Raw genomic sequence first — 24496 nt, forward strand, 5'->3', positions numbered from 1 at the left:
GTGAATAATCATTCTCATTAATAGCAGACATACATGATAACCCAGCAGCTGCAGTAAGCCGGCAATTGGGTGATCATGTGTCCGTTATTAGCTAATGAATATTCACTTCTTCCCAAGCCTATGATCCCACCTACCTCTCAGCACTGGCTTCAGTGCTGAGAGGTGGGCGAGATTATGGGTATGGAGAGCAGTGATTATTCATTTCCTTAAACAGTAGGCACATTTGCAGCTTAGGGACCCGAAAGGTCTCTGTGCTGCAATACATTCCAGCTAGATATCGCCCTCGGACACACATCCTGATGAAGTACATACTGGTGTCAGCATGCCCCTTAGCTCTTGAACCCCATAGAAATTGCGTAACCTGCTGCTATTGGCGGTACGTCACTGGGTTAGAGGATTATGGCAAGTTGACCATGATAATAGCTATACATAATACTTATTTTATGTTATGTACATGGCTTAGGCAGTCCCCCATTATGTCTTCAAATGGCATCCTTACAATTGAATTGTAAAATAATACTATATTATGTACATTATGTAATACACTACATGTTCTTCCATTAATTCTCAAGAATTGAAGGGCTGTTTGTGACATTGTATGTATAAAACACTTTTTACTTAATGCACACTGTTTGATAAATTTGGCATTCTTGCTGGAATTTAGACAACTTTAAAGCTTGATATTGTTGGATAGTGCTTGTAGAAATAAGCACTTTTCTAGTTTTTCTGTGTTGTTATTGAGATAGCAACACTTTTATTCTATTTACAGCTCTTTGCTTAGCAGACCAACCACCAATACCGATTAGGCCTCTTCACACGCCTCCCCTGGTGTCCATTTTCACACATACTGTAGACATATTCACATATATACTCATTAAAATATCTTTTGATTTTTACACTTCTGTGTAAACCACACTTGTGTCTGCGTGAACCAAACTGAGATATGTATGTTTTTTTACTGTCAGAACAGGTGAAAAAGTGCAATAGACTTCTTTGGTTCCATGGCAAAAACATGTACAGCACACGGATGGCATCTGTGTAACATCCGTGTGCTGTCCGTATGACACGTGCCAGAATTAAATGCATTATAAAAATTAATGATTTTTTCATTTTCGGTTCATGCTATTTTTCTGACATCTAAGCCTTTTTTTTCTTTATATTTAAGTGTCTTCAAAACAAATTTTTGCCATGTTTTGTACTATTTCACTTAATGTTTTTTAATTTGTCAGGGGGGTGTAACCTTTTCATGATCGTACCTGCGTGTCCCGTCTGTCAGGTGTTCCAAGGCTGGATTGATTATATTTCTATTTGAACTCCAGACTTACATTTGTATTCACTAAAGTTTAAGGCTTTGTGCGCACTGGAAAATGGAATTTTCTCAAGAAAATTCCGCAGGCATTGAAAAATTACCGCACCCGCGGTAAAAAGCCGCGGCAAACCGCACCCAAAAACCGCGGTTTTACCGCGGTATTGTTCGCGGTATTGCCGCGCTTTTGCCGCGTGCGGGTTGGTACATGTGCTTTATTGCATTCAATGCAATAAAGCACATTGAAAAAAAAAGTCATTTCATTCTGAGATAGATAGATAGATAGATAGATAGAGAAATAGACAGATAGAAGAATAGATAGATAGATAGATAGATAAGATAGATAGATAGAGTCACTGTGAGCACACGCTGCATTTCTCACGGTCGGCAGTGTGTTCACATTACCGGCCGTGGGAAATGCCCTGTAATTACCTCTCTGCAGTCTGTCTCATTGCGAGGCTGCATTCAGCACTGTGTATCAGTCGCAGCTGGATGCAGGCATCGGAGGACGTGGATTACGTCGGAGCTTTGTTTTGGGGGGGTTAATAAAATGGTGAACCAGGAGCTTTTTTGTGTTTTATTTAAAATAAAGGATTTTTCGGTGTGTGTGTTTTTTCACTTTACTTATGGGTTGATCATGTCACCTGTCTCATAGACGCTGCCATGATCAAGCCTGGACTTAGTGGCGGCGATCCGCCACCATTAACTCCTTACATTACCTTGTTTGCCACCGCATCACGGCCACAAGAAGAGCTGGGGACACTCCGGGACTGTCGCATAATGCATGCGACAGTCACGGGGCACCTGCGGCTGATATTCTCGGCTGCGGGAGGGAGGCGGGGGACATTAACCCTGCCCCTCGCCCTCCCCAGCCTGAGAATACCGGGCCGCCGCTGTGTGCTTACCTTGGCTGGATGGTAAAAATAGCGGAGCCCACGTGTTTCTTTTTTCTATATGTCCGTTTGTTTTCTATGTGTATTCTCTATGTCTGTGTGTGAGTGCGATATGTGTGTTCTATGTCTCTGTGTGAGTGTGATCTGTCTGTGTCTGTGATCTGTGTGTGTTTACTCTGCTCCGCTTCCTCTTCCTGGCATAAAGACTTCACTTCCGTGCAAACCGCAGGCAGCGATGTACATTACCGGAGGTAAACCGCGAAATACCAGAGGGAATAACGCAGGAAAACGCAGTGAACTGCACAGAATTTGCTGCCTGCGTTATTCCCTGCGGGATTTCACGATTACATGGCAGTCAATGGAGTGAAATCCTGCAGCAACGTGCGGAAAAGAAGTGACATGCAATTGTTTTTGCTGCGGGAATCCCGCAGCAAAACATGCAGCTGTTTTTCCAGAGATATGTTGCTTTAGCCCCAATTTTTTTCATTTTCACAAGAGAAACAGGAGTAATTAGACCAGATAATTTGTTGTGCAATTTTTCTTGAGTATGACGATAACTTATATGCGGTCACAAACTACTGTTTGGGCACAACTCAGGCCTCAGAACTACTTTTGAGGCTTAATGCAAAGCTCAAAAGAAGAGTGCCATTTGAAATGCAGATTTTGACGGAATGGTTTGTGGGTGCCAGAGCCCATGACATGCCAGTAAAGCAGACCCCACAAACTACGCTCCTCAATGAATTAATCTAGGAGTGCAGTGAGCATGTTGACATCATATGTGCCTCACATAATTTTCTACCATTGGGTGATGAAGAAAAAAGAATTAATTTTTTACTACTAATTTGTTGTTTCAGCCGGAAGTTTTAAATTTTTATAGCAGCTAATAGGAAAAAATGGATCACTCAGTTTGCTGTTCAATTTCTCCTGAGTGCGCTAATACCCTACATGTAATTGGGAACTACGTTTCAGGCATAGTTGAAAGCTCAGAAGGGGAAGAGCGCCATATTATAGTGCAGATTTTGCTGCTTTGGTTTGTGGGTGTCCTGTCACATTTTCAAAACCCCTGAAGTGCCAAAACAGCAGAAGCGCACAGAAGCGACCTCATTTTACATACTATACCTCTCAATAAATGATCATATTGACACCAGAGATGTCACAGAATTTTATACAGTCTGGGCCAGAAATATTTGGACAGTGACACAAGTTTTGTTATTTTAGCTGTTTACAAAAACATGTTCAGAAATACAATTATATATATAATATGGGCTGAAAGTGCACACTCCCAGCTGCAATATGAGAGTTTTCACATCCAAATCGGAGAAAGGGTTTAGGAATCATAGCTCTGTAATGCATAGCCTCCTCTTTTTCAAGTGACCAAAAGTAATTGGACAAGGGACTCTAAGGGCTGCAATTAACTCTGAAGGCGTCTCCCTCATTAACCTGTAATCAATGAAGTAGTTAAAAGGTCTGGGGTTGATTACAGGTGTGTGGTTTTGCATTTGGAAGCTGTTGCTGTGACCAGACAACATGCGGTCTAAGGAACTCTCAATTGAGGTGAAGCAGAACATCCTGAGGCTGAAAAAAAAGAAAAAATCCATCAGAGAGATAGCAGACATGCTTGGAGTAGCAAAATCAACAGTCGGGTACATTCTGAGAAAAAAGGAATTGACTGGTGAGCTTGGGAACTCAAAAAGGCCTGGGCGTCCACGGATGACAACAGTGGTGGATAATCGCCGCATACTTTCTTTGGTGAAGAAGAACCCGTTCACAACATCAACTGAAGTCCAGAACACTCTCAGTGAAGTAGGTGTATCTGTCTCTAAGTCAACAGTAAAGAGAAGACTCTATGAAAGTAAATACAAAGGGTTCACATCTAGATGCAAACCTTTCATCAATTCCAAAAATAGACAGGCCAGAGTTAAATTTGCTGAAAAACACCTCATGAAGCCAGCTCAGTTCTGGAAAAGTATTCTATGGACAGATGAGACAAAGATCAACCTGTACCAGAATGATGTGAAGAAAAACGTTTGGAGAAGAAAGAGAACGGCACATGATCCAAGGCACACCACATCCTCTGTAAAACATGGTGGAGGCAACGTGATGGCATGGGCATGCATGGCTTTCAATGGCACTGGGTCACTTGTGTTTATTGATGACATAACAGCAGACAAGAGTAGCCGGATGAATTCTGAAGTGTACCGGGATATACTTTCAGCCCAGATTCAGCCAAATGCCGCAAAGTTGATCGGACGGCGCTTCATAGTACAGATGGACAATGACCCCAAACATACAGCCAAAGCTACCCAGGAGTTCATGAGTGCAAAAAAGTGGAACATTCTGCAATGGCCAAGTCAATCACCAGATCTTAACCCAATTGAGCATGCATTTCACTTGCTCAAATCCAGACTTAAGACGGAAAGACCCACAAACAAGCAAGACCTGAAGGCTGCGGCTGTAAAGGCCTGGCAAAGCATTAAGAAGGAGGAAACCCAGCGTTTGGTGATGTCCATGGGTTCCAGACTTAAGGCAGTGATTGCCTCCAAAGGATTCGCAACAAAATATTGAAAATAAAAATATTTTGTTTGGGTTTGGTTTATTTGTCCAATTACTTTTGACCTCCTAAAATGTGGAGTGTTTGTAAAGAAATGTGTACAATTCCTACAATTTCTATCAGATATTTTTGTTCAAACCTTCAAATTAAACGTTACAATCTGCACTTGAATTCTGTTGTAGAGGTTTAATTTCAAATCCAATGTGGTGGCATGCAGAGCCCAACTCGCGAAAATTGTGTCACTGTCCAAATATTTCTGGACCTAACTGTATTATTGGGCAGTGAAGAAAACATATATTTTTACCACAAACATGTAGTTTTAGCCACAGATTCTACATTTTCACACAGAAAAATGGTTAGCAATGGCACCAAAATGTATCATACAATTACTGCTGATTGTGGCAATACCCCATATGTGGCTCAGCAGTACTGTTTGTCCACACGTCGAGACTCAGGAGAGAAGGAGTGCTATTTGACTCTTGGAGAACAAATGTTTGTAGAATAGCTTGCGGACTTCATATACAGAGCCCCTAACTCCCAGAAGAGCAGAATTTCCCCTTAAGTGATCCCATTTTGGAAGTTACATTTCGAATTTATGTACAGGTATAGTGGAAATTTTGAGTCCATTGGAAACAAGCAGCAATGGTTGTTGCTGAATGAAAATTTCAAATCGGCCATTACAGTGCCCAGTACAATATAGTGCCCATATTATGTGCCCAGCATGTGCTTCTGGAGACACACACTGCAAAAATTCAGCAGGCTCTCATTGCTACAGAAATGCCAAACGTGGATGCTAACTGTGGTTTAAGCACACTGTGAGGCTCTGAAGGGAGGGGCATTTGGATTTGGGAATGCAGATTTTGTGGGATTCCTTTTTGGTTGGAGCCATGGAGCATAGCCTTTGTGCCACCAGTAACGTGGAAGCCCCCTATATTTTCATTGAAAGATTATGGACCTGAGTGGGAACTTGTTTTTTTTGTGGATTGAGCTGAAGCTTTAATTGGAAACATTTTACATAAAAAATTTTATCACGTTTTGTCTATGCCCTTTCATCAGGGTTTCTATCTAAATCTCCGAATGACATGATTCAGATGAAAATCCCGACGGATTCATTCACTATGAGGCAGCAGAGTTAATGTGGTCGACCAAAACTGTGGTTCACCACGCTTTTAGGGCTCATGCGCACGTTGCGTCCTGGCCAGTTCAGAAATAAATGCACCCTCTGGCAGACTTGACGCTGCGTGTTGACAAAAAGAATGCATCCAACATGCACGTATTTTGGATGCATTTTACATGCGTTATGGATGCATTTTTGTCAGTGCGGTCCCCCAGCAATTCAGCTCTGCTACATGCCCGCTGACAGCAGACACTTACAGAGCCGGGCAATAAGAATGAACTCGGATGAACTGCACCTGACTTCATTGTCATCCCGTGGCTCTGTCTCTGTGTGCTGTCATGAACTCAGATGAACCTCTGAGGTCAGTGCAAGGACACAGGAGTCCACAGCAGTGACGTCAGAGCTTCACCCGATTTCACTGACATCGTGCGGTTCTCTCTGTGTCGCTGCCTAATTTGCGGTCACACATGAAGGACTCACCTGTGATCGCAAATCCCCTGAGTGACTGCAGTGAGCCACACGATCAGCGGTGCCGTCACTCAGGTTACTCGCGGCCACAGCTGCAGTTCTCCACCTGAGAGCGGTGACAGCAAGTAACCTCAGTGACAGCACAGCTGATCACGCGACTCACTTCAGTTGCTGCATGGAGCTCACAGGAGCAGCGGTGTTCTACTGCTGCTCCTGTCAGCTTCCGATGTAGCAGAGCTGAAAGCGTCGTGGGACCTTGCGTGGATTACGTCAGACCTGGCGGTGTTTTTGAGGGGTTAATAAAGTGGTGAAAGAGGGTGTTTTTTTGTCTTTCATTACAAGTAAAGGATTTTTTGGATGTGTTTTATTTTCTTTAACTTACAGGTTAATCATGGAAGATATCTCAGGGAGACGCCTGCCATGATTAAACTAGGACTTAGTGGCAGCTATGGGCTGCCATTAACTCCTTATTACCCCATTTGCCACCGCACCAGGGCAATTTGGGATGAGCCGGGTAGAGTCCCGGGACTGTCACATCTCACGGATGCGGCAATTCCGGGCGGCTGCTGGCTGATAATGTTAGGCTGGGGGGCTCCCCATAATGTGGAGCCCCATCCTGAGAATACCAGCCTTCAGCCGTGTGGCTTTACCCTGGCTGGTATCCAAATTGGGGGGACTGCATATCATTTTTTTTTTTTTAAATTATGTATTTAATTTTTTTTACTGCTCGATATAGACACGCCCACCGGCGGCTGTGATTAGTTGCAGTAAGGCAGAAGTCACTCAGCATGGGGGCGTGTCTGACTGCAACCAATCATAGGCGCCGGTGGGCGGGGGAAGCAGGGAATACGAGATGAGCAGCCAGCATTTTCAAAAGAGGAGAAGTCACCACAGTGTGAACGCTGTGCAGCGCAGCGCCGGTGATCATGGATCAGTGAGTATAAGAGAGGGGGTGATAGGGAGAGACCGACATGGACAGAGAGAGAGAGAGTGAGAGACCGAAAGAACTGCGTTTATGTTAAAAAAAACATGCGGATCGCAACAAAAATGCAGTGCAAACGCACTGCTTAGCATTTTGGTAGCGTTTTTCTACAACTCATTGATTTCAATGGGTGTAGAACGCTGCCAAAACGGACAAAAGAATTGAAATGCTGCTTTTTAAACGCAGAGATTTTGTCACATTTTTGACAATCAAAACGCTGCGTTTAACAAAAGCATCGTGCGCACGGATTTTGCATGATTCTCATAGACTTTGCTGGAGAAGCAGAACGCATGCATTTTGACAATGGGATGCTGCAGCTTAAAACGCTGCAGAAACGCAAAAAAAGCGCAGCGTGCGTATGAGCCCTTATGCACGCTTAAAAAGACAGACACCGCTATTTCATAGGCCAGAGAGAGTCCAAAGTGGTTTCCATCTGCTTCATTATATAGAGAATCTTTTGTCAGTGATTCTACCTGAATAACGTATTTCGAAGATTTACACAGAAACTCCAGTGTAAGTACTAAGCGTAGAGCGCAGGATAAGTGTGAGCCAAGCCTTATTGTGATCTTTGGGAGGCAGAATCAAAAAATCAACAATATGTAAAGAATTGCTTTTGTTTTTTTATGCCGTTCACCGTGCGGTATAATTGATAAGACAGCTTTATTCTTCGGGTCAGTGCGATTACAGTGATACCAAATTAATATCGGGTTTTTATGTTTAGCTACTATCACAAACTAAAAAACTCTTTTAGAAAAAAAGTTTTTTTCAGTGCTTTTTTTTAGATTTATAATTTATCTGTATTATTGGTGACAGAGTTATGTAATAGCTTGTTTTTTTGCGGGATGAGTTGACGTTTTTATTTGTACCATTTTCTGGCACAACATTTTTATTTTTGGAAGGCAGAATGAGCATGAAATATTTTGTTGTTTGGGATTTTTTTATATTGTTCAGTGTGTGGTAAAAGTGACAAGGCAGCTTTATTCTTCGAGTCAGTATGATTACGGCGATATCACATTATTTTTTTATGCTTTGCTGCTTTTATGCAATAAAAAGAATTTTATAGAGAAAAATATATGTTTTTGCAATGTGGTATTCTGAGAGCTATAGCTATATTTATTTTTCCGCTGACAGAGCTATATGGCATCTTGTTCTTTACGGGACAAGATAACGTTTTTCAGCAATACAATTTTTATTTACATTCAAACTTTTTTCAGCAGTATGATGAAAAAACAGGTTTTTGCCATATTTTTTGAGGGGGGTTCATTGAAGGGGTTAAATAGTGTAAAAGTTTTATAGATCAGGTCATTTTGGAAGCGGCGATATCAAATATGTTTACTTTTTTGTAAATTTTTTGTTTTTACATAAAAAAGCATTTATTGGTATATTTTTTAGCATTTTTTGTTGTTTATTTTGTGATTGTTTTTAACAAATTTTACAAAGGTTTTTATTCTTATTTTTTGCTTTTTCACTTAGTCCTTCTATGGGACGTTAACTTTTGTTACTCTAATTACTGGTGTAATGCATTTTAATGTACATGCAACACAATGCATTATACCTGTAACTGTTACGCTGCAAAACATCTTTTAGACTATAATCCTTGCATAGTCTAAGGGGTACTTTGCACACTACGACATCGCAAGCCGATGCTTGCGATGCCGAGCGTGATAGTACCCGCCCCCGTCGCAGCAGCAATATCTTGTGATCGCTGCCGTAGCGAACATTATCGCTATGGCAGCTTCACATGCACTCACCTGCCCTGCGACATCGCTTCCTAAGGGGGCGGATCATGCGGCGTCACAGCGACGTCACACGGTAGGTGGCCAATAGAAGCGGAGGGGCGGAGATGACGCGACGTAGACATCCTGCCCACCTCCGTCCTTCCGCATAGCCGGCGTGAGCTGCGGTGATGCAGGTAAGCTTATGTTCCTCGCTTCTGTGGCTTCTCACACAGCGATGTGAGCTGCCGCAGGGGAACGAGGAACAACATCGTACCGTCGCTACCACGCAATTATGAAAATGTCGGACACTACACTGATGATACAATTGCGACGCTTTTGCGCTCGTTAATCGTATCAAAAACGCTTTACACACTACGATATCAACAGCGACGCCGGATGTGCGTCACTTTCGATTTGACCCCACCGACATCGCAGCTGCGATGTCGTAGTGTGCAAAGTACCCCTAACAGGCCACCGTAGCTGGCAGACCCTTGGGTCATTATTTGTCTTTAGTCTGCTATGACTACCACTGGCACCCAGCGATTATATTGCAGGATGCCGGTTTTGTTGGAGAGGGAGCCCCTTCCCTCTCCTTGCCTTGTAAATGCTGCAATAGCTATTGATCACAGTATTTGGGGAGTTACAGAGACAAGAGTGTACAGGTACCGGCTCCTGCAATGACAGCCAGAGCACGGGTACCACTTAGTTGTGCAGGTACAGTTTGTGTACACCTGATTGCCATAATGTAACTGTACATCATTTTATGGGAACCCCTACCTGATAATGACATTCCAATACACACAAAGGAAATAAACATGTGTATAACAAAACATTTGTAATTTCAATAATTTTCTGGGTGAAATGCTTCATTTTCTGGAACAATTTTAAGGGTGCCAACACTTTTCGCTATGACTGTATGTAATCATTCCATAGCTAAATTTTTTAATAAAAACCGGAGGATCGTTATGCCTTTCCTAGCACCAGCCATGGTGCACTTTATGCTGAGAAGAGTTTTGAGCTATGTGCACACTAAGTTGCTATTAGGAGTTCAAATCTTCTCCAAAACACAAAACTCCTCAAAACTTTGCAGTTTTTGCAAACGGACTTACCTGCTGAGCGACGTCGTTGTGTCCGGCGAACCACCTCCTTTCTAAGGGGGCGGTTCGTGCGGCGTCACTAAGCGGCCGCCCAATAGAAGCGGAGGGGCGGAGGTGAGCGGGACGTAACATCCCGCCCACCTGCTTCCCTACCGGCGCCCGCAGGTAAGCTGCAGTTCGTCGTTCCCGAGGTGTCACACGTAGCGATGTGTGCTGCCTTGGGAACGACGAACAACCTGCGTCCTCTACAATCAACAATTTTTTGAAAAGGAACGACGTGTCAACGGTGGACGATAAGATGAGTATTTTCCATCGTTAACGGTCGTTCCTTGCTGTCACACACAACAACTTCGCTAACGATGCCGGATGTGCGTCACGGAATCCGTGACCCTGGCGATATATCATTAGATACATCGTTGCTTGTAACGGGGCCTTTACTTTTTCTTGTAGGTTGCTCTCTTGTGGAAGTATAGTAAAACATATCTGAGGGGCTTTTTCAGGCTTGATTTTGCTTTAGGTCCCGTTTTTCGTACTCTTAAAATGTATTCAGCAAGCTTTGTCAAATATCTGAACCTGATGAATAGCACTCACTGGTTTTCATCCTCCTTTTTCCTAGTGTTTTGTCAGTACATGAGAAACTTTGTAATCTGAAGCACAAGGCAGAAATTGCCATCCATGATGTGAGTGATACCTCTATCTCGGGAAACGGTGAAAAGCAAAAGCGATCTTCCCTGACGTCTACAAATAAACGTGACCTGAAACCAGTGAAGATCACAGAAGAACTACAGGTATAACAGACAGCGCCCAATCAGCAGGACAATTTATGCGGGAGGCTGATAGATGTAAACACATTGATAAGCATTAGTATTAGTAGCTTGGCTGTCACACTCCGATGCCGGAAAGAACACATCAGTATCTGCTGACAGGCCAGGGATCTATGTATCACTCTTCCAAATTGCATGCCATGGCAATAGATACATTTTTCATATTTCTGCTTATCAGGGATATTTGTAAATCATATTTACTGACTCCTATTGATTCTGACTGTTTAGCATGAAGATAAATTGTGTGCGGTATTTAGTGTTGTATTGTGCTACAAAATAACACATAGAAGTGCTGGAGGAGGCAATGTTGTGTCAGCCCATCAGAATACTATTTATATGGTACAGTACACTGCTGGTGCTGCCTAAGGCTAGTAATCACATGGGAGTGATTCTAACATTATAACATACATTTATATACATTGTAAAACATTTTTACTTTAGTTGAAGGTTGCCTTCACAGATAACATTTTTAGGAGCAAAAAATGGTGTGTCCAGATGTTAGCAGGCAGTCGATAGAACACGATGCAAACAGTGGTTTTCTTTTTCCTTTTTTGTAGTGTTTCTGTGTTTTACCATTTTTCAGAATTCAGCACGCTGTAAATATGGCACTTTGGGTTTTTCAAACATTTCCAAAGACTTCTTTATAAAAGAATACAATGCATAAAAAAACATAAACATATGTAAACCAAAAAATGCAACTAAAAAAATTGTAATGAAAAAAACGGAGAATCATGAGCATGAGCTAAATCATAGAAAATCTTTATTAAAAAATATTACACAAAGTGCATATATTAAAAACATAACAAGAAAGGCAGACACCAGGAGGGTAGATGTGGCAAAGAACTGGCTCAGATCCTTGGGTGGGGGTACCTACTCAAATGAATTATATGCAAATAGGAAAAAAAAGCATGTGCATAAGGTAAAGGCTGTTTTCATTGAAGCCATAAAGAATGTGTCCAGATTGCAACAGCAGGAAATCCACTGCTGAACAAAAGAGAAAGCCCCACAAGTATACAAAGTATTACCTATAAGAAGGGTGATGCCCACAGGATCTGGTATAGATGCGCCCCAACGCACGTTTCACGGTCTCTGTCTATGTATTGCCGCTTCAGGGGGAAGGTTCAGGGTAGTACATTTTAAAAATGTATCTAATGGCAGTTTTTAGGACAACTAAAAAAGTGTGTATGAAGGTAGCCTGTAGTTGTAATAGTTAAACTAAAAAGGGAACTTGAAATTTGCATATATTAGAATATGATTCATCAAGACTGGTGCTTTGTACACTAGTCTTGACAAACTGTACTCTGCAGTAAGATGCAGTCTGCGCTTGCAGAGGAAAAAAATACATCACTATTTTACCGGCAGCAGGACTGCTGCGGACTGTGATTGGAGTCAGTTGACTTTGAATATCGCATCATTAGAAAAACATTTGATGACTGGCTACTCAAATCACATGACTGTTGCAGCTAATCACAGGCTGCAGCGGTCCTTCTGTTGGTGGAACGGTGAAGTAGTTGAGTGTCACTTGATTTGATATTTTTTACAGATCCAAGTTCCTGGGGAACATTTCTTTTCAGCAGGACAATTCCTTTAAATACACCATTTAAAATAATGCCACCCTTTGATCAGTACCCTGTCAGTTCTCACACAGGCTTAATTACAATAATTAAAAGAGAAGGAAGCAGCATCGATTACTGATCCAAAACATGGCTGAATTTATTAAAATATTCTGGTCCAGGTGAAGTTGGAGTGCTGTGGATCTTCTGTTTTCATGAACGTAACTTTAATTAGCCCATGAATTGTGGTATTGATGATTCCAAAGGCTAATTTTATTTACCATTCATTGTTCGCAATGGCAAAGACAAGAAAGCTGCCTGATCAAATCAGAATTGCTTAGATTACCAAGCACAAGCATTCTAAAGGGTACAAGACTATCTGTAATGGATTTGGCATTCAGACTTTAACAGTTCAAAATGTAATCAAGAAGTTTGCAATTCATTGAACAGTCAGGAACTATTTGGGACATGATAAAAAGAGTAATATTGATGAGAGAACCCTACAAAGTCAGTTCTAAATGTGGCAAAGAAGCCACAGACAGCTTGCAAAATAACTTCAGATTGAGCTGGCAATATCTGGAGGGATGGTTTCAGCCTTTGTCATATACCTCACACTGGATCTCACTACTTAAAGGGTATCTTTCCGCAGTTTTTTGCGATGTAATGTGAAGACAGTTTGTGGCAAGGGTGAAAACATAGAATTCAGGGATGACTGACTTGTCAAGGTACGATATGTTGTTTAAGTCCTACGTTTGGATAAGCAGCAGGACTTATCATTGCCTGGACTACAATGTCACATGCATATCATTGACATCGACACTTCAATGTCAATTTGCAATCTCTATAGAGAGCCTGGTGTGGGAAGGACAGCTCTCTCCCTTTTGCCACATTGCTAAATCGCAAAATTCTTATTGTACCAGAAGGGTTGCACCCAGTAATCTAAGTGATACATCACCGGAATCTTACATTACGTTGCTCTCAGGTTAGGTAGCAAAAACCTGCTGACAGATTCCCTTTAAAAGGGTTTTCCATTGTTAGAAAATTGTGTTCCCAGGTGTAGTTTGTTGGAAAAGTAAACTATGCTTTACTCACCTTTTGTGGGTCCATCGCTGTTTCTCTACCACTGCTCCTGGTGCCTATTGTCTACAGCACTGACATCATGTCGATAGTGCTGCTGCCAGTCAGTGAGCATCAGCGTAAGGACACAAGTTTTCTGAAAATGTCTTTAAAAAAGACGTAAAAAGTAACTGAACTTTCTTTGCCAAATGTTGCAGTACGTTGTCAAAAAATAATCGTTAAGTTAGGCTGCTTTCACACTACGTCTTTTTAACATGCGTCCTGAACGGTTTTTTAACGCAGAAACGGATCCAGTGCAAATGCGTTTTCAATGCATTTGCAATGGACTCGCGTTAACATGCGTTCACCTGCATTTGCGTGCGTTATAGTGAGGATCCAGCGACTTGCAGTTTTTTAACATCTTTCAAAAACGCTACTTGTAGCGTTTTTGAGCTGCGTCCAACTTCTGCAAATTGCTGGATCCTGACTAAACAGCACGCAAACGCATGTGAACGCTGGCATGCTGATAGACAGGATCCTGCTTGCTCTACTGAGCATGCCCAGAAGCCAGCCTCCGTGATCAGTCTATCTCTCTCCTACCTCTTTCTCTCTCCACCTCTCTCTCCTCCCTCTCTCTCTGTCTCTCCCCCTCCCTCTCCCCTACCTGAGAGCTGCGGACACTCGTAACCAAGGTAAATATCGGGTAACCACTTATCTTAGTTACCCGATGTTTACGTTGGTAACGTGTGCAGGGAGCCCGGCTCCTAGCAGCTGCAGACGCTTGTAACCAAAGTAAATATCGGGTATCCAAGCAAGTATACCCGATGTTTACCTTGGTTACGAGCCTCGCAGCTGTCAGATGTCGGCTCCCAGTCTGGCACGTTTAGTTCCCCTCACTCCCGATCACATGACTCCCATGCCCGCCCCTAAACATCCAGTGACAGGATCCTGCAAAATAAGACATGCGTTTGCATGCATTTTTTGCTGTAAAAGCAGGATCCGCTTTTGCAGCAAAAAAACGTTCAGGACGCATGTTAAAAAGACGTAGTGTGAAAGCAGCCTTAAAGTGTTCTATGGACAGATGAAAATAAATTACAGTTTCCTAGTAATGCATACTAGCGTTATGTTGATAGACGATGAAATGAAGGCTTTAAAGTGTTCGCTAGTTACAGTGAAACATGAATGAAGATCCATAATAATCTGGGAATTATCAGAGGGTTATAAGAACATTTAAGAGCAAGTTCTCCCAAGCATAAGAAAACTAGGTTTGAGTAGAACAAAATGGGTCCTACAACAGGAAAATAAGCACACATCCTAACATACACAAGAATTGTTAATAAGAGAACAATGGACAGTTATTAAACTGGCTAACAATGTGTCCTGATCACAATCTAATTTAATTTTTTGAGAGAGATGATATCTGCTGTCAGGAAACAAAACCTGCAAACATTCAAACAATTGAGAAAATTGCAGTTAAAGAATGGAAGAAACTAGCAGCATACAGGTGCAAGAAGTCCAAAGAATTTCCCAAAACGTTTGAAGGATATAGCATTTGTCAAAGGTTGTGCCATAAAACATTTGAAGGACATAGCATTTGCCAAAGGTTATGCAACCAAGTATTTAGGAAGGGTGCATTTAAACTATTTCTTTTTTAAAATGATTAATCTTAAGATATAGTACCAGTTAGACATTAGGACACACTTGTGCAGGCAGTGGCTTTCTTTATTCTTATTGGAATATGCATTTTGTAGACTCAAACTGAAGGCAGCCAAACCACTAACAAGGAGTAAAGAGGCATGTCTGAAACAAATTAAAATATTTGTTTAACCTAAGACTCCTCAAAACAAAATCTTTACTGTCATGGCAGCTTTACATATTTTTGACATTTTCTCAAGCAGCTTCGTAATCAGGTAGTCACCAGGAATAGTTTGAATGAATTTTGCAGGAGTCCCCAAAAGTGTTGAGCACTAGTTTGCTGCTTTTCCTTCACTCCATGGTTCAACTCATCACAAACCTTTTCAATTGTGTTGCGATCAAGTGATTTTGGGAGCCATGTTGCTGATGAACTCCACCACCCACCTTCTTGATCACATAGCCCTTACATAACTTGGATGTGTGTTTTGGGTTACTGTCATCTTTCAACACAAATGATTGTATGAAAAATTGCTGCCACTTCCTAATCTCATAGTCTGAACTGGTGCATACTGAACATGATATACAATATCCAAAATAGCAGTTGCACTCAAGTAAAGAGAAGGAGACTATGAGATTAGAATTTTTCTAGCTTGTATTATGGAGTCATATCCTTTGTCAGTGCACTACTCCCAGTTTTCTCAGGTGTTTTAATTTTCCTTTTGCAGGTTCTATTCTAGCCCATATAGAAGCTCAGTTTGGATAAGAGAGGCATAGAAATTAGAGTAGGACGCAGATGAGAGTTACACCTTCACATTATATCTGTGCACAAGTAAATTTGGCCATCTTTATTTGCTAAGTAACTCATATTTTTCAAAAAACTGTTTTCATGTTTTTTTGGCAGTAATGCGTATTCATATTCCAATGTTTACCATCTACATTCTTGTTTTCTTCCTTCCCTTTACTTGAGTGGAACTGCTATTTTGGATATTGTATGTCATATTCAGTATGCACCAGTACAAACTATGAGATTAGGAAGTGCCGGCAATTTTTCTAGTTTGTATTTTGGAGTCATTTCCTTTCTCAGTGCACTCCTCCCAGTTATTTCAGGTGTTTTCATTTTTCTTTTCCAGGTTCTATTCTAGCCCATATAAAAGGTCAGTTTGGACAAGAGAGGCATAAAAATTAGAGTAGGACCCAGATAAGAGTTACACCTTGATGTTGTAACTGGGCACAAGTAAATTTGGCCACCTTTATTTTCTAAGTAACACATATTTAAAAAAAAAATGTTTTCATGGCAGTAATGTGTATTCACATTCCAATATTCACCATCTACATTCTTGTTTTTTCTCCTTCCCTTTACTTGAGTGCAACTGCTATTTTGGATAAAATAAATATTGCCACAGTGTAATAAGTGTCCCTCTTTCTTACCTTCCATAGTTGGGAAGTATGTATATGTCTATTAGGAGACCCACGGTTACTTTTTGCATCACGTTTCGTGCTTGGACTGTAAAACAAGGATAGCTGAATTTGGGCTAATGGCCACTTTACACACAGAGATAAATCTTTGGCAGATCTGTGGTTGCAGTGAAATCATGAACATATTGTTCCATTTGTACACAGCCACAAACCTGGCACTGATTGTCCACAATTTCACTGCAACCACAGATCTGCCAAAGATTTATATCTGTGTGTAAAGTGGCCTTAAGGACACATTCAGACACTCATATATCACTGTCTGAAATTGCAATTTAAGGACTTACTGCAGGTCTACTAACTAGAGTTGAGCGCGGTTCGCGGTTCGAGGTTCTCCAGTTCTAGGCTCGAGTGATTTTGGGGCCTGTTCTAGATCGAACTAGAACTCGAGCTTTTTGCAAAAGCTCGATAGTTCTAGAAACGTTCGAGAACGGTTCTAGCAGCAAAAAAACAGCTAATTCCTAGCTGGCTTTCCGCTGTAATAGTGTAAGTCACTCTGTGACTCACACTATTATGACATTTCAGTGTATAGTGTGCGTGAACAGCGCCTTCAGATCACTGCTGTTTGTATAATGGCGATCGCCATTTTTTTTTTTTTTCCTTGTCTTCCTTCCCTAAGCGCGCGCGTCTTGTGGGGCGGGCCAGCATGTCAGCCAATCCCAGACACACACACAGCTAAGTGGACTTTTAGCCAGAGAAGCAACGGCATGTGTGATAGGATGTCCATGTCACATGTCCCTGCATTATAAAAACGAGTATCTGCCCGTCCGGACGCCATTATCTCTTCTGCGTCCTTGGTGTCAGACATCACTGGCGCAGCTCCGTCCTTTGTCCTATCGCCGATACTGGATACGCTGGACAGCATAGGGATAGCACTATCTATCAGTCCTTTTAAGAGCTCGTACCGGCAGGGTCAGAGCCATAGGTGACAGGTCCTGAAAACAGAGACAGTGTCTGTGTAGCTAAGGTCAGGGATTTCGTCGCTGCATTTCCCCATTAGGAGGGAATAGAAAGGCAGGCTTCCATTCCTCTACCCAGAGCCCCACAATCCTGGCACTGTACCCTCCTGTCCTCTGCACACTCCAACTCATTATAACTAAGCCATTATACTAGCAAACAGTCAGTGTACCTAGTGGCATCCTAAACGTGGCTATTGGACTTTTGTCTAGTCACACTAGTGCAAAGATATTTGCAGCACGTCTGCCTGCATTGCACACTCAAACTCTTTTTAACTAAGCCATTATACTAGCAAACAGTCAGTGTACCTAGTGGCATCCTAAACGTGGCTATTGGACTTTTGTGTAGTCACACTAGTGGAAAGATATTTGCAGCACGTCTGCCTGCATTGCACACTCAAACTCTTTTTAACTAAGCCATTATACTAGCAAACAGTCAGTGTACCTAGTGGCATCCTAAACGTGGCTATTGGACTTTTGTGTAGTCACACTAGTGGAAAGATATTTGCAGCACGTCTGCCTGCATTGCACACTCAAACTCTTTTTAACTAAGCCATTATACTAGCAAACAGTCAGTGTACCTAGTGGCATCCTAAACGTGGCTATTGGACTTTTGTGTAGTCACACTAGTGGAAAGATATTTGCAGCACGTCTGCCTGCATTGCACACTCAAACTCTTTTTAACTAAGCCATTATACTAGCAAACAGTCAGTGTACCTAGTGGCATCCTAAACGTGGCTATTGTACTTTTGTCTAGTCACACTAGTGCAAAGATATTTGCAGCACGTCTGCCTGCATTGCACACTCAAACTCTTTTTAACTAAGCCATTATACTAGCAAACAGTCAGTGTACCTAGTGGCATCCTAAACGTGGCTATTGGACTTTTGTGTAGTCACACTAGTGGAAAGATATTTGCAGCATGTCTGCCTGCATTGCACACTCAAACTCTTTTTAACTAAGCCATTATACTAGCAAACAGTCAGTGTACCTAGTGGCATCCTAAACGTGGCTATTGGACTTTTGTGTAGTCACACTAGTGGAAAGATATTTGCAGCACGTCTGCCTGCATTGCACACTCAAACTCTTTTTAACTAAGCCATTATACTAGCAAACAGTCAGTATACCTAGTGGCATCCTAAACGTGGCTATTGGACTTTTGTCTAGTCACACTAGTGCAAAGATATTTGCAGCACGTCTGCCTGCATTGCACACTCAAACTCATTGTTACTAATACATTATAATACCAAAAATTGAGTAAACTTAGTGGCATACAAGAAGTGGCTGTTGTACTCCATTAATGCCCCACTGGTGCAAATCTATGTGCAGCACCTCTGCATGACACCCTCCTGCTCTGTTTTTAATAAGCTATAATGATAGCAAAAAATACTGCCATTTAGTGGCATCATAGAACTGGCTGTTGAATTCCATTAGTGCCCCACTGGTGCCAAGCTATTTCTAGCATTTCTGCATGACACCCTCCTGCTCTGTTTTTAATAAGCTATAATTATAACACAAAATACTGCCATTTAGTGGCATCATAGAACTGGCTGTTGTATTCCATTAGTGCCCCACTGGTGCCAAGCTATTTCTAGCACCTCTGCATGACACCCTCCTGCTCTGTTTTTAATAAGCTATAATTATAGCAAAAAATACTGCCACTTAGTGGTATACAAAAAATGCCTGTAGGACTCCTTTATTGTGCCACTGGTGCCAAGCAATCTCAAGCACCTCTGCATTCTACACTCATGCCCATTTTGCTATGCTAATTTTATAGCAAACTCAGGGAATTCCTTGCTGCATTTGATCATTACGAGGGATAGAAAGTGAAGCTTCTTTTACTGTCCTGGTACCCACAGAACACGGCCACTGTACCCATCTGTCCACTTTTGCCACGCTATTTAATTTGCACAAAGAGCTGACTCTTTTTCTGCCTTCCTAAAATTGTCTGGAATACTAAGTTAGTGTTCCTTTGCTGCCAAGCAAGGTACAACACATGTGCATTCTACACTCCTTTCCATTTCTGGAATGCAATTATTAACTGCAGGTAGTCCAGGCAATCTGTGACGAAGGTGCAGGCGTGGATATAATGTAGCCTGCATCCAATGATGGTTCTCTCGATGTCTGACAGCTCAACAATACCTTCTGTTTCCACTTCCAAAACAAGTGATGACCTGCCAATCACACTCCCTGTTGCGGGTTAAGGAGTGGAAGTTCAGTGTGAGAAACCATGTGTGACTGCTGTCCCCACAGTCACAGAGGATGAAGAGCACGCAGATGCACTTGATGGGGCAGGCGGTGGTTGCACAGGCACGCTAGTCCGCATTGTAGCACAGTGAAATTCTTCACATTGCGACTTATGCTTCATTTTAAGTCATGTACAGGGTGGGCTCCCCAGTATGCAGCAAAACCAGGCAAAAGGAAAAGGACTCTAGCCAGTTGGGTTGATAAATGATTGTTTAACTTTACCAAAACAAACAATAAGAACCATGCATACAATTAAAATAATTGAACAATCTATTCTGTTGCCTACTACCTGCTAATCCCTCTGTGTAGCAGTAATTGTGTGTTTGTGCGTGTGTGTGTGTGCGTGTGTGTGTGTGCGAACACGACTTACCAGTGGCGCATCACAAGAGCTTCCAAGTTATCTACCTAAACATAGACAAAACACATGACCCCCCCTGAATACCCTTGTTAGCTGAAGCCTCACAGATATTGCAGATGATAACAGTGTGAATGCAAACCTCACAGCTCTGCAACACAGTCATGGAAATCTTGAAAAGCAACAGTCAATGCAAACATGTGTTGCTGTCCCTCTATGATTTAAACTGTACGTGACAATTTGACAGTGCAGAGGCAGCAAGTCTTATTGTCTATATAGTCGGCCTACCCAGAACAGATATGTGTTTTGCTAATAAAACAAAGTGTTTTGTGCCCGCATTATTGTCTGGGCACAGCCTACCGTACCCGGGTACTGTGATGTCCAGTTGCCAGAAATACAGACTTTACGCTCCTCTCACGGTAAACAGTATAGACAGCACTGTAAGAATGTTGGTCTGTGGCACAGGATGCTGCTCACTGACGTTACAGTGCTCATCATCAAAGTACAACACAACTCCCCTCACAATTGAACAAAGTGTTTCCGCGGTGGCTCCTTGCTGTAACACACACCTTTAGCTTTTCATTCTGTTCATAGACAGCATCTCCAAGTCCACCCCCGAAGAGCAATTTTCTATTGCTATAGTGACCAAAGGCAGATCCAAAAAAACAGCAGCCCCTCGTGTGTAGTCTGCAACAATGCATGCAATGAACAAATAAGCATATTGCGTTGACAGTTGCTAAAGCTGAGCAATACACCTTCACGCTGTCAATTCATATCCATGTGATACTTCATGGAGGAAGTACTCAAAAGTGTGAGTTTTTGCCTTCTACTTACAGATTGTTGACAAATCTTACAGATTCCATGACTTGGGTGATCCTTTGCGATGTCCAAAAATTCACAGGCTAGGAAAGGCTTACAGCCCATGCGACCTGCATAGCCAACACGACATCTGCTCAGAGTCAAAGTTGTGGTCCAGGATTCAGTTGTTGACGTGCTTCCAGTACTTTGTCTCTGGCCAGGAAGACGCAACGTAACCTCGTCGTCAGTAGCATCCTCCTCCACCTCCTCTGCTGACCTCATAGACTGGCTGACTTTGGTTTGACAGTAAGTGTTGTCTCCAACCTCATCAATAACCCTGTGTGTTTTCATTCCCCTCGTCCTGAGTCCTCCGAGACAACCTCTTCCTGCCCTGACCGAATAGTAAAGTTGTCCTTCCAATCAGGTATCTGTGCTCCTCATCATGTTCCCCATTGTCTCCACCAGGAGGATTTACTATTTGGAAATGAGGGTGTAGATTAGGCTCAGCACCTTCTTCATCGGGGCCTGGATCCCAGTCACAAAGCTTCAGGCTATCTGCGCAGATCATTTCCCCTGTCTCATGGAACTCGCTACCTCAACACGTTAGATTATCTGCTACACACGCAAGCTTCAAACTGAATCTGAAAACTCATCTGTTCAGAAATGACTATAACCTTCAATGACACCACCACCATACGTACTTGATGCTCAACCTAAACAACTCCTACTGTCTCCTCCCAAAAATCCTTTAGAATGTAATCCCGCAAGGGCAGGGCCCTCTTCCCTCTGTACCAGTCTGTCTATAGTTACTTGTATATGTATTCTGTATGTAACCCCCTTCTCATGTACAGCACCATGGAATCAATGGTGCTCTATAAATCAATAATGATAAAAATAATAATAACTTCCTTGTCTGTACTCATTGCAGCTTTGGAGCAGACCTCTGATTCCCAGGCTATAGTGCGACTGAACAGCTATGCAAACTCAACCATCTCTGTCACCCCATACTCAGCAGGGCTGGTGGAAACTTGAGAGCTGTTAGGAAGCAAGTGCGATTGGATTGACACCACAGAGGAATGGAGTATTTGGGATCTTGAAATTGGGGTGGAGGAGAGGCCACTTTATGGAGCAATTCAGATCCATTGAAGCAGCTGCTGATTTGGCCTCATCTACATTTGTTAGCGATGGTCGTGTCCATCAAAAAAGGGATCATATCAGATTATCCATGGGAAGAAGTACACCTGTTCTTTTGGATGTTATTTGTTGTTACAAAACGGTGACGCCTTAAACGCAAGCAGCCTGCTGCGGTTTCAGTTGCGCCCAGGCATCAGCTGCCATTTAGGCCTGTGCCTTGGGTTGTCCAGCTGGCTGCTTTCTCCTCCACGTGTAAGTGTGGAGAGGCAGCTAGTGCGCATGCGTGTGACGAATTACCCCAGCCGCAGCCTAACTCCAGTGTTTCGCCTAGTGAGTATGCTCAGCCTGACTGTGCCATTCCTGAGGCTAAGTCTTCATTTCGGGCTACAGCGCATGCTCCCACACTTAGTGCGAAAAGCCTCTTTGCACAGGTACTTGCACTCCGTGACGGGTCTAAGTCCTGTGTTGTGCATAGACACCATGCTAAAGCTGATAGTCTTTTTTCAGAGACTGTATTTCATGCAACTGACTATGGTCAGGCACTTACTGCATCAGAAACTAGGTCCGGTAATGAACTCTTTGGCCCTGCCCGTGATGTGGGGGGCCCATTTAGACCACAGGGCATCAGGTGTCCTGACGATGTGGCCAGGCCACTCCCAAATGGCTTGCAGAGGCCCGCCCCTATGACTTGTCACCTCATTATTGATGGTCAGACGATGACTGGTGAGGTGTTTGGGTCATGACAGCCATGAGGTCATCATTGAAGTTGCGGTTCCAAATAGGACGCTAGTTATGCCACTCATGACGTGTCACTCTGCTTTTGTCTCCAGGAGGTGCATTGTGGTCCACCCTGGTTTGGGGCGGACCCAGGTTATAGAAGGTGCTGGAGACAACAAGGAGGTGCGCAGTCTTCTATTATGCTCCGAAAGAGCACACCTCCATGTGTTGAACCCATTGTGGCTTTAGGCCAGAGGTAGGCAGGGATAGGGCGTTGATGCAGGCCGCCACCACAGTTGGTAACGCAGAACGGTTAAGACCAGCTCCTGTCCTACAAGTCATGCTTGTGCAGCCCAGTGGCATTAACAGGCCTGCTGCTGCTGATGCGCCTGCTGTTCACAGGTGTGGCCCCAATGCACACGGTCAGCGTACTGAATGGCCCCTGTGATGTTAACAGGGAGTTCCTGGGCTGGGTGGGCGTGTGGACCCTGTGACGCTAACAGGGCTCCCAGTCTCAAGATCCGAGTGGCGTCTAACTTGGTTCAGGCTACTATTAGTTTCATAGCCACACAGCTCTGTATCCTCCACCGAACCTTCCAGTTGCCAACCTCTCCTTTTCCATCTGGGAGCACGGTGGACACTGACTGCTGATGGGGATATATACCTTTATCTTTCTTTTCTTATTAATTTTCGTTATATAGCGGTAACATAGTATATACCACCTTATCCAAGTCTGCCAGTCCCACCGTAACAGATGGTGTTTCTTCATCAAATGTTACTTTTGCTTAACCACCAAACCCACGGACCAAAACTTTTTTCCCCTTTCCAACACACCTGTTCCCCTTTTCACCCGCATCTGTCCTTTTTCAACTCATTTTGTATATGACCAAAAGTGCAACTCTGCAGGGACACCGTACTCAATGGCATCTCAGCACAACAGCCACCCCTCGGTCCCTCAGATGTGGACAAGTAAAAGACCATTTCCTCCTATCCATGACAAACCGTTGAGATTCACTCTGTGCAGCACTGGTGTTTAGTGGAAAAGCAGATCGAAGATTGCGTAACACCTTCTGAAGATACTCCTGTACACGTGCGTCCCTTTCTATGGCAGGAATTATTTCGCCAAATTTTGTCTTGTACCGGGGATCTAACAGTGTGGCAACCCAGTAGTTAGCATTACTTCGAATTCGTACAATCCGAGGGTCATGTTGTAGGTAGTGCAGCAAGAAGACGCTCATGTGTCTTGTGCATCCAGGAGGACCAAGTCCTTGGTGTGTTGGTGGCAGAGAGGTGAGAATCGTACCTCCTTCCTCTGCCCTCTCCCCCCAACCTCGCACAACCGAAATGTGAGCAAGCTCTCACTCATCTGCTGAGTCTTCCATGCCCATCGCAAGTTCGTCCTCCATTTCTTCATGGCTCCTGCACCTTCCTCAACAATTTTTGCTGATACTATGCGCCCTTGTTAATCCCTATCCCCCACCATAACTGCTGCCTAGGTGCCGCTTACCGTATGGACCTTGTAGATCTTATTATCCCTTCTGCATATGACTCCTCCTGTACTTCCTCACCTTCCTCTTGGACCAATACCTGACTCCGAATAATGCTTACAGTGTGCTCC

At 43.0% G+C, this 24496-nt stretch overlaps 1 protein-coding gene across 2 annotated transcripts in view; it reads left to right on the top strand.

The window, feature by feature from the left end:
* CFAP54 (cilia and flagella associated protein 54) overlaps positions 1-24496 on the top strand; it is a 680590-nt gene that overhangs the window by 648326 nt on the left and 7768 nt on the right. For both annotated transcript variants that reach the window (XM_075344744.1, XM_075344743.1), the window contains one exon: positions 10749-10920. In XM_075344744.1, coding sequence (XP_075200859.1) covers positions 10749-10920 — 172 coding nt within the window. The remainder of the gene's footprint in view (positions 1-10748; positions 10921-24496) is intronic.

Source organism: Anomaloglossus baeobatrachus, chromosome 4, assembly GCF_048569485.1.
Source record: "Anomaloglossus baeobatrachus isolate aAnoBae1 chromosome 4, aAnoBae1.hap1, whole genome shotgun sequence".
In the NCBI taxonomy this organism is placed as follows: Eukaryota; Metazoa; Chordata; class Amphibia; order Anura; family Aromobatidae; genus Anomaloglossus; species Anomaloglossus baeobatrachus.